Source organism: Euprymna scolopes, chromosome 32, assembly GCF_053919585.1.
Source record: "Euprymna scolopes isolate OS-2025 chromosome 32, ASM5391958v1, whole genome shotgun sequence".
Lineage (NCBI taxonomy): Eukaryota > Metazoa > Mollusca > Cephalopoda > Sepiida > Sepiolidae > Euprymna > Euprymna scolopes.
In genome coordinates, this window is record NC_136513.1 from 10,829,442 (window position 1) to 10,845,340 (window position 15,899).

Sequence of the window (15,899 nt, forward strand, 5' to 3'; positions counted from 1 at the left end):
ACGATTTGACCTTTGAGAACTCTACCAAACTCCTCCTACGATTTGGGGTCTAAACCCTTCAAATTTTAGATATATGTTCCTTGGACATGGATCTAACTTAATAACTTAATTTGAGTCCAAAACAATAAATGTTAAGGGGTCATAATAGGGGTCAAATTAAAAAAAAAATTACCGTTTCTTTTGCTCAACATATACTTCCAAACATCCGGGCTGCGCCGGGCTAAAATGCTAGTATGTATATATATATATATATATATATATATATATATATATATATATATATATATATATATATATACTCATAATTATATTATCTCATTTTTTTTTTAAATAAAAAACGGATAACAGAATAGCATATATTTATAGACAAAATACAGGCAATATTTGTACAAATTGTAAGGCTGAAAGAAAAAGATTGTGGTTAAATAATACTGCAAAATAAAATTCAAATAAAGTTGTGCCAATAAAAGTTACGATAAAACTTTCTGAGAATTCTCCATTTAACGGTTGTTTTAAAAATGTAATGGAAGTTGAAATTTCGTTCCGTTTTAACCTTTTTTTTACTTTCGCATTTGCCCCCCAAAACTAAAGTAAATTTTGAAATAACAGAAAATAAATTAAAAAATTGAAAGCACGACTATCGATATGTGCACAAGTTGCAAACATAAGAATTTTTATGCGATAGAAACATTATTTGAAAGAAAAAGATTTAAGCAGGAGGTTTCTCATTAAACATGAAAGCAGTACTTAACATCGGGACGTTGGGGGTGTTTATTCCGGAAGCAGTTGTTAATATGGGGAGGTTAAGGGTGTCTATTCCGAAAGCCGTTCTTAACAGAAAAATGTTGGAGGTGTCTATTCTGAAAGCAGTTCTTAAGATGGTAGATTGTGAGTTTCTGTTCCGAAAGTCGTTCTTAATATGAGAGTTTGGGGGTGTTATTTGGTTTTAAGCATACCCGAAAACCTATGAAAGTCGACATTTCCACTGCAAAGAGTGAGTTGAACTTATGTGCAAAAATACCAAGAAAAGTGTACCAAACTGACGTTTTTCGCTAAAGAATAAAAGTTTCGTTTATTTAAATAAAATTTTGTTTTCTTTTTAATATAAAAAGTACGATGTTTCAATTCTTTCGATTATTACCAATTGTTGGAGTGCATGCACTATTTAAATAATCGTTAAAACGAAACAAGATTTTAATATCCGTTCACTTTCTAGAAAAACCGTGAAACCGAGCCTTCTCCTCAAGTTATTCTAATGCAACAAGAATACAGATATCGGCGTAACGAATTTTTTTTTTTTTTTACACAGTGATCACCACTTATCAAGGCCCGTAAGCCACTCAGGGATAAGGGTTATTGCAAGTACATTACGTTAGTGTTGAGATTTGATGAAGTGTTTACTTAAGGGGGCGGTTTATTAGGAATTTGTTAACATTGGACTTGAAGACATCCAAGTTGTAGTCCGGAGGGAAGCAGGCAGACGGAACAGAGTTCCACAGGCGTGCCGTTCTAAGAAAGAAGCTTTGTTCATGGAATCCGCGTTTTGATTTAGGCACAGATATAGAGTGGGGGAAATTTTTCACAGTGGATTCAGCTAGACGGGTGTTTTTCGTGAAAGATTGGCGAGGGGGGACCAAGGATTGGAGTTCAGACGAGCACCTGCCATGAAAATAACGATAAAACAAGGATAGGCTCGCAACGTCTCTTCTGTGGGAGAGAGGTTGCAGGGAAGTGAAAACGGCATCCCCCACTAAACCACGAAGTCTATTTTGTACTCTGTCAAGGCATGATAGGCTGTTTTTAGCAGCTCCTGCCAAGATATGGCCACAGTATTCCATCCTTGGACGTAATTGGCTTTTATATAGATAGAGAATTGCATCAGTAGTGAGATATCTTCTGGAGCGGTAGAAGGATCCCACCATCTTTCCAGCGACCTTGGCAACAGACTTGATGTACGTGTTCAATTTCAGATCAGGAGTAAAGGTCAAACCCAGAAGCTTGTCAAAACACGGGGCCTCACCCAGACGAGAGCCATCCATCACAATTGATGCCAGCTGGGGATCAGAGCGTTGATGATGTAAGGATAGGAGTTTGGTTTTGGATGCATTAAAAGTAACCAGCCACATCTTCCCCCACTGAACCACGCGCTCGAGATAAGAGGAGAGAGAATCAGAGAGAACTTTGTCATTTACAGCCTTTGATGTGTTGCCGTAGATGGTCGTGTCATCAGCATAGATGTCAACGAATGATTTAAGTATGTGTTTAGGGAGGTCATTGATGTAGATCAGGAAGAGAGTTGGGTCCAGGATTGACCCCTGAGGGACTCCAGCATTTATATTGCAGGCCCCCGATTTTTGTCCATCTACCACTACTCTTATGAGCCTATCGGAGAGAAATGATTTAGTGATTGAGAAAACATTTCCAGTTATACCGTAGCTGGAAATCTTGTGAAGTAGACCCTTATGCCATACCTTGTCGAAGGCCTTTGATATGTCAAGAGCAATTGCCCTAGAAAGGAAGCCTTTGTCAAGAGATTCACTAATTCTGTGGGATATAACCGTCAGCACATCTGCGGTAGATCTTGCAGAGCGGAAACCATATTGTGTGTCACTAAGAAGGTTATTCCTGCTGAGGTGGTTGACTATTTCTCTATTTAATATGGATTCCAGCAACTTACTCATAACACACAGGAGACTTATTGGTCTGTACTGAGAGGGAGAGGACTTATCACCTTAATTCTTAAATACAGGGCAAACTGATGAGGTCTTCCAGGGGATCGGACAGCACTTCTCCTTAAGGCAGCGCTTAAATAGTTTCGTAAGTATGGGAGCAAGTTCTGGTTGAAGCTTTTTTAACACTATAATTGGGATGCCATCAGGGCCAGTTGCTTTACTGGAATCTAGGTTTTTTATTAGCTTGGCGACCTCATGCACGGATAATTGTATGTTACCTAGCTTGTTCTGTATTATAGGAGGAAATATGGGGAGTTGATGGCCTACGTTGCATAGGGTAGAATTAGCTGCAAAGTTCTTTGCAAATAGTTTGGCCTTGTCTGACGCTGACGAGATGACCCCTGGTTCATTGATAATGGTTGGGATAGAACGCACACTTCTGTTCAGGATCCTATTTGTTATTTGCCAAAACTGCTTGCATAGTCAGATAAAATGGTTAATTTTTACTTATATGATTATTTCGCCTCGGAAATAAGTTACTACTTCAAATTTTTTCCTCATTATTTAAACTCTTAAATTTTAATTTTGTTCTTTTCCTTTTTCATTTCTTTTTCCCATGACGTGAACTCGTTATCTTACGATTGTTTCATATATGACACATGTTCACGTAAAGCAGTCTCCATTGCTGCACATCATCAGTAAAATCACAGCTATCTCATAATGTTCATGTGGTAATGTTTTTCCTCTGATGAAAAAAACGTATTTATTTCGAGTTCAGGGGATTTAGGAAAAATAATAAGAATAGAGGCATCAACGTAACGAATATTTATATATATATATATATATATATATATATATATATATATATATATATATATATATATAAAGCGAGATAAGACACTGATAGAATTCAGCTAAAAAATCCCGATAGATATTACTTGAAGTAATACTTTCAAGGTGATCCTAGCCAAAGGCCATGGATTAAGGAAATTAACATAACCCCTTCTATATATTCCTTTTGTCAAACATAAATTCTTAATTCGAATACATGTGTCTATATGTTTTTTTCAGAATTTAAAGTTTAACCACCAAATTTATATATATATATGTATATATATATGTATGTATTTATATATATATATGTATATATATATGTATTTATATATATATATATATATATATATATATATATATATATACTGCGTATCACAAAAGTTAGTGCACCCCTCACATTTCTTTAAATATTGAAATATATCTCTTCATGGGCCAACGCTAAAAAAAAGTAATGTTTGACACAATGAAAGAAGTCTATCTGCATCATATATAACAGAATTAATTTATTTTCCCTTCCAAATAACTCAAACGTGAGCCATTAAAAGTTTAATTCTTGGCAACAAAAGTGAGTACACCCATAAGAAACTACATTTCTAAAACGGGAGTACAATATATATATATATATATATATATATATATATATATATATATATATATTTATTTATTTTTTGTATGTATATAATAATTGCATATATATATATATATATTATTTTATGGGGGTACAACAGTAGTCTAAACAGCAGAGTGTATTTTAATGTGATAGTAAAATTACTAATTTAATTAAAATACCAGAAAAGAACAGTGCTCGTTGTAATTCAGATATATAATAAGTTCGATAGGCAAATATCTTATAGCTACTTTAATGGTTAGTAATGTGATTGATAATTCAAAATTCAAATTAGAATTAAAAATTAAAAATCTGTTTCATAAGAAGGAACAACATGAAAGTCAATAATTTGTACGATCGTTTCAGAAACAATGTTTTTATTGTGATAGACATTAAGCCACGGACAATAATTTTGACATATAGTTTTTTTTAAACAAATCTTCTCATCAGCAAAAGTATTAGGTGTTTTTTTAAATATGTAAAAGACACCATAAATAAACCTAGCAATTTTTTAAGTAAGATGGATGTATCTGGAAAAATTAAATAAAACATAGAATAAAATTATAAATCTGAATTTGTCTAAAATATAAGGTTATAATAATATTTTTAAAAATAAACGTTAAGAATTATATATATATATATATATATATTTACCTTTTAATTGCTCGCCTTTTGAAAACCGTAATTATCGTCAAAGCATTCATTTGGATATTGATTGTAGCTTATAAATGCACGAAATGTTGAATTTTCCAAAAGAACGCCAATGGAACATTTTATAGCGGTTAGAATACGTTAGTAAACGTCTAATTTAAAATTAAGCAAATATTTAAAAAAAGAGACGAGATAATCTTATTTTTCAAATTAAATAATCAAAGGGAGATAATTAGTGTTTATTCTATTTAGATTATAATATATTATATTTGGAAATTATTGAATTTAGTAGTTTTAATAATTTATTTATTTATTCATTGAAATTAATAAATATAGTATAGGTTAAATATATTTATATTAAAATAAATTTAAATATATTTATATTAAAATTTAAATAATATACAATAATGGTACATAAATCAGATAAAATAATATTAATAATAATATTGATGATCAAAATTTTATTAATAAGTGTATCAAGTTCAAGATTGAATATTAATAAGTAACATTTTTAATGACTTATAGTGGTTTATATTTGTTAAATTTAACCCAACGTTTATGACTGCATGAGGAAATAAGCTCCTCTCTTAAATTTAGGAGGGTCGTTCTAGTTTTTATATCGTCATATTTTAAAATATTTAGGGTCTCCTGTGTACAAAGTGCACAGAATCTACCTCCTGGTGTATATCCTTTATATGATCCTATTATTTGTCATTTCAAATTGAAGGAAATATTCTTATCTTTGAGTCGCCAAATATGTTTGGATAGAGTGGCTTGGTTCAACAGAGAGTGGTTTTTAAAAGAATGCTTATGGGTTGAAACCCTGTGCTTGAAAAGTCCAGATGTGGAACCAAAGTACATTTCGTCTTGTTTAATGTATTTATTTTCAGATAGATTAAGGGTGGCATTGGTATTTGATAGGTAGATGTGTTAAAGTTGGTGTAGTTATTTAATCGGGTGGTCGAGTTATGGTTGCTGTTTACCTCATTTAAATTTGGGGTTTGTGATATTGTGCAGCTATAAAATATATTTTTTTATTTTGCATGAATCTTATAGAGTGCATCTATTTTTTCCTCTACAGTTACTGCTATATTTTCTATATTTGTATTTTGTATCTTATTAATTTTTTATTGTTAGAACTAATTATTTTTTGATAAAGGTTTGGCATAGTTGAGTAAGACACTTTGATTGTAATTAATAAAATGTCTTTTTTTTATAAAATTCATAATTAAACTTTAAAATAATATTAATAATAATAATGGTAATAATAATAATAATAATAATAATAATAATAATAATAATAATAATAATAATAATAATAATAATAATAATAATTAAATTTAATTGAGATATGCACGTATTAAAACACAAATAAAGAAATCACAGTAAAAAACAGGAAGAACGTTGTCACTGTGTGTCATTTATTGGAGACATAAAATTCTGCAGAATAATGTTTTCTCATAGTTTTATAAAGTTTCATCTGATGAGTAAGCTACTAAAAATGCGACAAAGACATAATTTGGTTGACTTGTTTCTTGCAAATATTATACTAATTCTCCATTTGTAATGTTATAAAACACATTTTGAGAACACTATTCTTTTCTACTTAGAAACTCTTATTATATATATATTATTATATTAAGGGGATTAGAACAACAGTATAAAGAGCAGAGTATATTTTAATGTATTAGTGAATTCATTAATACAATTAAAGTAAACTAAAAAAGTGTGCTCGTTGTAATTTAGCTATATAATAAGCTCGATAGGCATATATATCCTAGAGCTAACGTAATTGCCTATATATATATATATATATATATATATATATATATATATATATATATATATATATATATATATATATTTGTACAATCGGATATATATTCGGACTTGCCTGGTATAAGTCATGCCGTTAAAGTTCTTAAAAAAATGGAGTAGGAAACGTTAAGAATCCTTTACGTGTCCCTGCGCGAAAGGTTTCTTTTTTCTAAATATTAACTTTTTATGAGTAAAAAAAAAATATATATTCGAGCTGAAATGTAAAACCTTATTTAAACAGAGTGAGCAATGCAGGATAACAATTCGGCCAGCTTACATCGATGTACAAAATGAGATTTTATCCTACTTATTTTTAACATAAGGCAGCTGTCATGTGAACGATTACTTCAATATCGCAAGTGCTGTTTTTTTTTTTTTAAATTCCGTAACCCATAGTAGCCCATTTTTTCGGATTAAAACCAAGAAAAAATGTGTACCACATGTCGGAAAAATATATCGCATTTTTCAGGACTGCAGAAAAAAAATTCGTTGAGTATGACTGCTGAGAATTGTACTCAAACGCATTTTCGATTATATATATATATATGAACACATACAGACATGTGTATATGTTAATATCGGATTCGTAAATGGCCTGTCAAGACCATACCGCTGTTTAAGAATTTCGGGGATTCTAAAAACGAAAATACCGTTTAAAATTCCAGGAAACGAGTAGTTTTTAAGATATGAAGAAATTATAGTTACCAATGTTTCAATGATAGTCATCTTATTATTGCATATGAATTACAAAATTTCTGACATTTTCCCAAAACCTTTGGCCTGTGTGGAAAAGAGACTAAATTTTGCTGCTATGATTTCAAATGATCTGAAATAACAGAAAAAGGGAGACTTGGTTCCAAATATTTCTCATGTGTTGTATCTCCGTTCTTTGGATTTCATGCATTAAGTAAATTTCAAAGGTTATAAAATTATTTGATACGGGAGATATTCATTTTCGTAGCCTATTTCAAAAGAGGGGAAATATAACATATGAGGTATATTTATAATCAAGTCTCCATTTTGCTGTTATTTCAGATCACATTAAACCAGAGCAGCAATTTTTGATCTCTCATTCATCAAGGTCAAAGGTTCGGGAATATATATATATATATATATATATATATATATATATATATATATATATATATATATATATATTCAATTTGTTTTTACATAAGCAGTAATTTGTTGCTACACAGTCATGAGTATGTTTCCGTATTCTAGTGCTTAGTAACTAGAGACCTCTTCAGACAACAAACGCTTATTTACGAAAGCGGAATTCAAAATGAATTGGTTTTCATTTTAAATTCCGCTTTCGTAAATAAGCGTTTGTCGCTTGAAGAGGTCTCTAGTTACTAAACATTAGAAGACCGAAACATGCTCATGACTGTGTAGAAACAAATTACTGCTTATGTAAAGACAAATTGAAAATGTAACTTGCTCTACTTTCGTATTGAGCACTCTTGTATTGACCTCGTTATATCTCATTGGTTACCCTACTTTTGAAAAATAGCAACTTCAAACACTCTCTCTCTCTCTCTCTCTCTCTCTCTATATATATATATATATATATATATATATATATATGCATATTCTTGTATACCTACCCGTCCTAGGTGCCATATTGGTGAAATATACAGTGATAGATTCGGAAAAATGCAAAAGACACCGACGCAGAAATCGGCCGCTGCCAGATTTGCCAAGAAGAAATTTGTCCGCGTTCGCATCCGAGGGTTTTGTATGATTACAAAAAGTACAATCAGGTTTCCTGGAAAAAAAAGAAAGATGGACATTAAGCTAATTTTATTTATTGTACCTGCCAGGTATCAATATTTTTTAAAGTAACTTTTATTTAAATGTATGTTTGGCACAATGATTTTGCAGTCATGCGCTTTGTGTAAACCCATTCTTGACGTACATTTGAGATTGCAGTAATATCATGCACTGGGTAAAGTTAAGACTGTGTTTACGTCAAAGTAACATTAATGATAAATGATCGAGTGTAAAAATATTAAATAATACTCACTAGGAAAGGGGTCTGGGATATTGCATATATATTTCGGTAGTTGTTGTTTTGACATATATAATAGAAAAATATGTTTTAATACAATTACATAAATGGATTCTCACTTATTGCGTTTCAAGACTTGTATTATTGCTTCAATCTGACATTTTATATATCTTATAAATCCAGCATGCTTATTCGGTAGCTTGTTTGCAGAATCTGTCAACTTATGAACCTCTTAATTTGCTTAGTATATTCTTTCTTACGTGTACACTTTTCACGACTAATAACAATAGACATCGCACGTGTTTGTGATAATATCAGTTAAATATTTCATCATAATAAAATGCCTTACCCTTTATCTTTAAAGGTTCTGCATAAAAATATAACCATAGGGAATTTGTTTAATGCTTATTAGTATCAGTTTATTGTAAACATTTATTTTATATATTCTCCCGGCCCTGTCGGTGGGGCATTAGAATACACCGACTGCCCCCCTACAGAGGGTAAAAGTCCCTCGATGGGGGTCCTGGATATGACCTTAAACTATATCCAGTGGTGAGGCCTCAGCTTGTGGACTTTGGGGAGTGTGGAGCCACCCTTTAATTACCATTGCTCCCAGGTTCACTCTGACCCGGAATGGTAGTACCTGTTAGGGACCCAACTATGGGTTAAATAGAAAATGACTTGAAAACAACAAATATATTCTATTAAAAAATTTTTCTTCAAAATCTTGGGATTCGGCATTAAATAACCCGAAAAGGGTTGATATGCCATAAAACAAGAACAACCAACCATATATTCTCCCAAGAAAACCAATTACAATTTAGATAAAATGGTCAATAGTTCGGTTTAATATAGGATTATATTTATATTCACACACTCCGTCGTAAAGTCACTAAGGTAAAGAAACTTTTTACTTGCCCAATCGTTCGTAGGTTATAATTTGAAAACATAAGTTATTGTAAGAAGCAAAATTATTCATGTGAGGATGCCATTCCTGTATTAAAACATAATAGACAAAATATCAATGATTACAGAAAGGATAATTTTAGTCAACCAATATTTTTAGAATATATCAGAAACCTGTAATATATAACGCGCAACATATATGTAAAGGTGTTTGGTTTATGGAAAACAGTCAGGCTGTCGCTAAATTTGACAATCGGCAGGTGTTTAATCTGTGGCATATGGTGATGGGCAACATTGATATAGACGTCCAGCTAGTTTTTAATATCTGTCATGAATAAGATATTTCTATTGTACAAACATGTAGTTGGTGAAGTAGCAAGAGGTATAGGTTTTGTCAGGTAACACAGACATGTTTAAACTTCTTAAATATTAAATAAAAATAGGACATTTGATCATGCACATACAGGGTGAAACAATAAAATTATCACCCTAGAAAAGACGACATGATTCCATTTACCATGGATGAAATTCGGTTTTCCTTTTTGTTTCAGACCATCTACTAGTTGTCGAATTGTGTACAAACTCTAAAAGCGCTGGAAGCCTTCTATCCTGTCTGCAAGTGGCACACTGTTCAACAGCCGAGATCAGAGATGTGCCGCTGTAAAACTCATGCTCTCTTCCAGTCCATGTTTTGACACCACAACCATTGCCAGCATCTTCAAAATGCATCGCAGTGTTGCCCCTAATGATCAGAACGTTCCCAGCTTGACGAAAACAAAATTTTTGGCCACGGTTATTGTCTTTGATGTGGTATAATTGAGGGCAAATAATTCCACCTCCAATCTTTGAAGGCGGATTGAAAGTCAACACTAAAATTTACCTGGATGTGTGCTGAAGTGTGTGGTGATACTCTGGTGCAATCAGTTTGCAGCTGGCAGACTCTAGCTGTGGCAGCAGGACATGGCGCCTGTCCAAATTTAACCAGACTTAGCTTCAGGTGTGCTACGAATTTGTAACCTTCTTCAACTTGCTCCCTCCACTTCCTCCTCTCCCGAACTTAACCTGCTGGACTACGTCGTTTGGTTATACATTGAAAACATCACAAACATGACCTCCTATAACACCAGTCTTATCGCCGCCATCCGCTGAGTATTCGAAGAGCTCCTGCCGTTGCTTGTGGTAAAAGGCATGCTCCCAGTTCCGAAGTAGTATCGAACTGGTGGTTAAGGCTGAAGGGGGCTACATTAAATAGATGTTAGCTATAATACATAATCAAGGTACTTAACTTGTTTTTTTTTTGATAAAGTTAAAAAAAAACTAGAATGTTTTTTTTCTTAAGGGAAACCAATTTATTGTCCCACCTTATACTTTATTTATTTATATTACGGGTTAAGCGTCAGCTATTTTCGTTTCCCAGCCGATTTCTTTTACAGGGTGACCCAAAAGAAAACAAAAGCTAAATTGATGCCATCTAGAACATATGCTATAGAACGGAGAAAAAATGCCAAAAACCCTAGTGTTTTGATGTGAGGTTTTTAATATAATAAACTAGTTATGACCAAAGTTTGATTTCATTCAGACAAAACACTACGAAACGGGGCCTGATTAGAGTTGGGGCCCGTTTTGGGGGGTCACCCTGTACTACTTAGCATAGCATAATTTTTTCACATGAGCGGGATCTATTATTTTAGACGGTTGTATAAAATCGTGCATGAAAATACATATAATGCAATAAAATTTTAATGAAATAGATATCAATAATAAATAAATAAAATAATAATTGCTGTCAGTTTAGAATAAAACAATCCTGTACAATTATTGTAACAAATTTTCAAATTATACTGTGATAATCATTATAATCCTTTGTCCCCACACGAATCTTTAAACGGCGAAGCATTTTTCATTAAGCAACACACAATGTATAACTTTGAGTTACCATTTTCTAAGCCTAACATTAAAGTGTTTTTTTTCTAAAACTTAATTAGTTATTCACGTTAAAGACATTAAATGTTGACACAAGAATAGCCTTCTTAGATATATACATTTTTCTTATAATGAATCCCGTTTGCTTTATAAAATCCATTATAGATTTTTGTCTATTAAAATGTAAATAATAATATACTATGAATATTTTCGTTCGTTTTGCAAAACTTTCTTATTTTCGATGTTATTCGCCAAAACGCAGTTAATGTTTAAATACTAGTCAATAAAGAAGTGACCGTTTCCTGTTTTTCCGTCTGTTAAAATAGATAGGAATCAATGCAATATAATGTAAATATAATGTAATTATAATGTAAATATAATGAAATATAAGGTAAATATAATGAAAATATAATGAAATATGATGAAAATATAATGAAATATAATGTAAATATAGTGTAAACATAATGTACATATAATGAAATATAATGTAAATATAATGAAATATAATGTAAATATAATGAAATATTGTTTAAATATAATGTACATATAATGAAATATAATGTAATTATAATGAAATACAATGTAAATATAAGGAAATATAATATAAATATAATGGAATATAATGTAAATATATTGAAATAATAATGTAAATATAATGAAATATAATGAAATATAATGTAAATATAATGAAATATAATGAAATATTATGTAAATATAATGAAATATAATATAAATATAATAAAATATAATATAAATATAATGAGATATAATGTACATATAATGAAATATAATGTAAATATAATGAAATATAATGTAAATATAATGAAAATATAATGCAAATAAAATATAAATATAATGAAATATAATGTAAATATAATGTAAATATAATGTAAATAAAATGTAAATATAATGAAATAAAATGTAAATACAATGTAAATATAATGAAATATAATGAAATATAATGTAAATATAATGTAAATATAATGTAAATAAAATGTAAATATAATGAAATATAATGAAATGTAGTGAAATATAATGTAAATATAATTAAATATGATGTAAATATAATGAAATATAATGTAAATATAATGTAAATAAAATGTAAATATAATGTACATATAATAAAATATAATGAAATATAATGTAAATATAATGAAATATGATGTAAATATAATGAAATATAATGTAAATATAATGTAAATATAATGTAAATATAATGTAAATAAAATGTAAATATAATGCAAATATAATGTAAATATAATGTAGATATGATGTAAATATAATGAAATATAATGAAATATAATGTAAATATAATGAAATATGATGTAAATATAATGAAATATAATGTAAAAAAATGTAAATATAATGTAAAAAAATGCAAATATAATGAAATATAATGTAAATATAATGTAAAAAAATGTAAATATAATGTAAATATAATGTAAATATAATATAAATATAATGAAATATAATGAAATATAATGAAATATAATGAAATATAATGTAAATATAAGGAAATATAAGGAAATATAATGTAAATATAATGTAAATAAAATGTAAATATAATGAAATATAATGTAAATATAATGAAATATAATGTAAATATAATGAAATATAATGTAAATAAAATGTAAATATAATGAAATAATATGGAATTATAATGTAAATATAATGTAAATATAATGTAAATATAATGTAAATATAAGGAAATATAATGTAAATATAATGTAAATATAATGAAATATAATGTAAATATAATGTAAATATAATGTAAATATAATGAAATAATAATGTAAATATAATGTAAATATAATGGAATATAATGTAAATATAATGTAAATATGATGTAAATATAATGTAAATATAATAAATATAATGTAAATATAATGCAAATAAAATGTAAATATAATGAAATATAATGAAATATAATGTAAATATAATGAAATATCATATAAATATAATGTAAATAAAATGTAAATATAATGAAATTTAATTAAATATAGTATAAATATAATGAAATATAATGTAAGTATAATGAAATTTAATTAAATATAGTATAAATATAATGAAATATAATGTAAATATACTGAAATATAATGTAAATATAATGAAATATAATGTAAATATAATGGAATATAATATAAATATAGTGTAAATAAAATGTAAATATAATGAAATTGTATGAAATATAATATAAATACAATGTAATTTAATGTGAATATAATGAAATATAATGTAAATATAATGAAATATAAGCAAATATAATGTAAATATAATGTAAATATAATAAAATATAATGTGAATTTAATGTAAATATAATGTAAATATAATGTAATTATTATGAAATATAATTTACATCTAATGAAATATAATGTAAATATAATGAAATATAATGTAAATATAATGTAAATATAATGTAAATATAATGAAAATATAATGTATTGAAATATATTGAAGTATAATGTAAATATACTGAAATATAATGTAAATATAATGAAATATAATGTAAATTAAATGTAAATATATTGTAAATATAATGTAATATTATTCAAATATAATGTAAATATAATGTAATTAAATATATTGAAGTATAATGTAAATATATTGAACTTTAATGTAAATATAATACAAATATAATGTAAATATAATGCAAATTTTTATTGATTAAACGGTAACAATAAGCCCGCCAAGGAAAAAGCTCATTATTCAACAGTTGGGTGCAATATTTCTGCTTTGATGAAGTTTGAAGTCGTTATGCGAATAACGTACTGCAAATAATTCAAACTAGGAAAATCTATAGGTGTAGCCTTCATTTGTTGAATACCCCTGGCATACTTTAACATATGTACAGCTTGCACAAACATAAACCACACTACCATTTTAACAACCAGTGTTTAAACATAAATATTTCTTTGGTAAACTCGATCAATACTAATTTCGACGTGACAATTATGTACTTAATAATATTCGCCAATGAAATGCGGAAATGTAAAGCTTCAAAAGCAGACTATACGTTACTTAAATATTTTTCTATACATTCAATTTGCGAAATTGAACTGTCATGTAGGCTTTAGCCTCTGTCCCATCGGCGGAATGTTACGTCGCTCTGCCTGTTCTACAAGTACTTTAATGGTTAATGCTCTGACGAACTACAATCACTTGTACCTCCTCGACGTGACTACCCCCCGACAAACCCGACTCGCAACTAAGTCCCACTCCTTTACATTAGAGATCCCTAGGCGTAAGAAAGCCTTTTACTCTAATAGTTTCTTTCCCAGAACTGCAAGTGTTTGGAACTCCCTTCCGGGATTCTGCTTTCCAAACTGTACTGACATGCAGAAGTTTAAGTGCAATGTGAACAAGCATCTTGCTGCTTCTCCCTTCATAGTGCCCCTGCAAATTATGTCACCGATAGTAGCCCTCCTACTTCAAAGTGGCACTGTGCCTTGTTTGGGGCGAAAATTGAATAAAAAACTTCTTTAAATTGCCATGAATGCGTTAGTTTAAATGATATTTATACTATCAACTACATTTTTCTTCTAAGTAATTTTCTTGTCAATAATTTTTGGGGTTTATGAAAAATGTTACATGAAAATTAAGAGAAGAAAGATAAAATATTAAAGCTTTGAAACTGAAACATACTACAAATACTAAACATACTAAAAATCCCACCTCCCCAGCAGTTTAACAATCTTCTGAATGTTCATATAATATAGCATCCTTACTCTACTAATTACACACTTTAACATTATTGCAATACCTATATAAACTACAGTAAAAAATAATATAATATAATCTATAGAATCCTGAACAGAAGCGTGTGCTCTATCCCAACTATCATCAATGGACCTGAGTTAATCTCGTCAGCATCAGACAAAGCCAAACTCTTTGCCAAGAACTTTGCAGCAAATTCTACCCTTTGCGACAAAGGCCGCCAACCCCCCATATTTCCTCCTGTATCAGAAAACACACTATGTGATGTACAAATATCTGTACGTGATGTTGCCAAGCTAATCAAAAACCTTGATTCCAGTAAAGCAACCGGCCCTGACGGTATTCCAATTATAGTACTCCAAAAACTTCAACCAGAACTAGCACCCATACTTACAAAACTGTTTAAACGTTGTCTTAAGGAGAATTGCTTCCCATCACCCTGGAAAATCTCATTAGTATGCCCTGTATTTAAGAATTCAGGTGATCGTTCATCCCTCTCTCAGTATAGTGTGCGTCATGAGTAAGTTTCTGGAATCTGTGTTAAATAGAGAAGTAATCAACCATCTCAGAAAAATAACCTTCTTAGTGACACTCAATATGGTTTCCGTTCCGCTAGATCTACAGCAGATATGTTTACAGTTATATCTCATAGGATTAGCGAATCTCTCGACAGAGGAAACCTTTCTAGGGCAATTGCTCTTGACATATCAAAGGCCTTTGATAGGGTATGGCATAGAGGTTTACTTCACAAGATCTCCAGCTA

The 15,899-nt window shown here is 29.6% G+C and overlaps 1 protein-coding gene across 2 annotated transcripts in view; it reads right to left on the reverse strand.

The window, feature by feature from the left end:
- Positions 1-15,899, reverse strand: part of LOC145256225 (trissin receptor-like) — a 236,282-nt gene that overhangs the window by 38,665 nt on the left and 181,718 nt on the right. For both annotated transcript variants that reach the window (XM_080114848.1, XM_080114849.1), the window contains one exon: positions 8,190-8,350. In XM_080114848.1, coding sequence (XP_079970974.1) covers positions 8,190-8,350 — 161 coding nt within the window. The remainder of the gene's footprint in view (positions 1-8,189; positions 8,351-15,899) is intronic.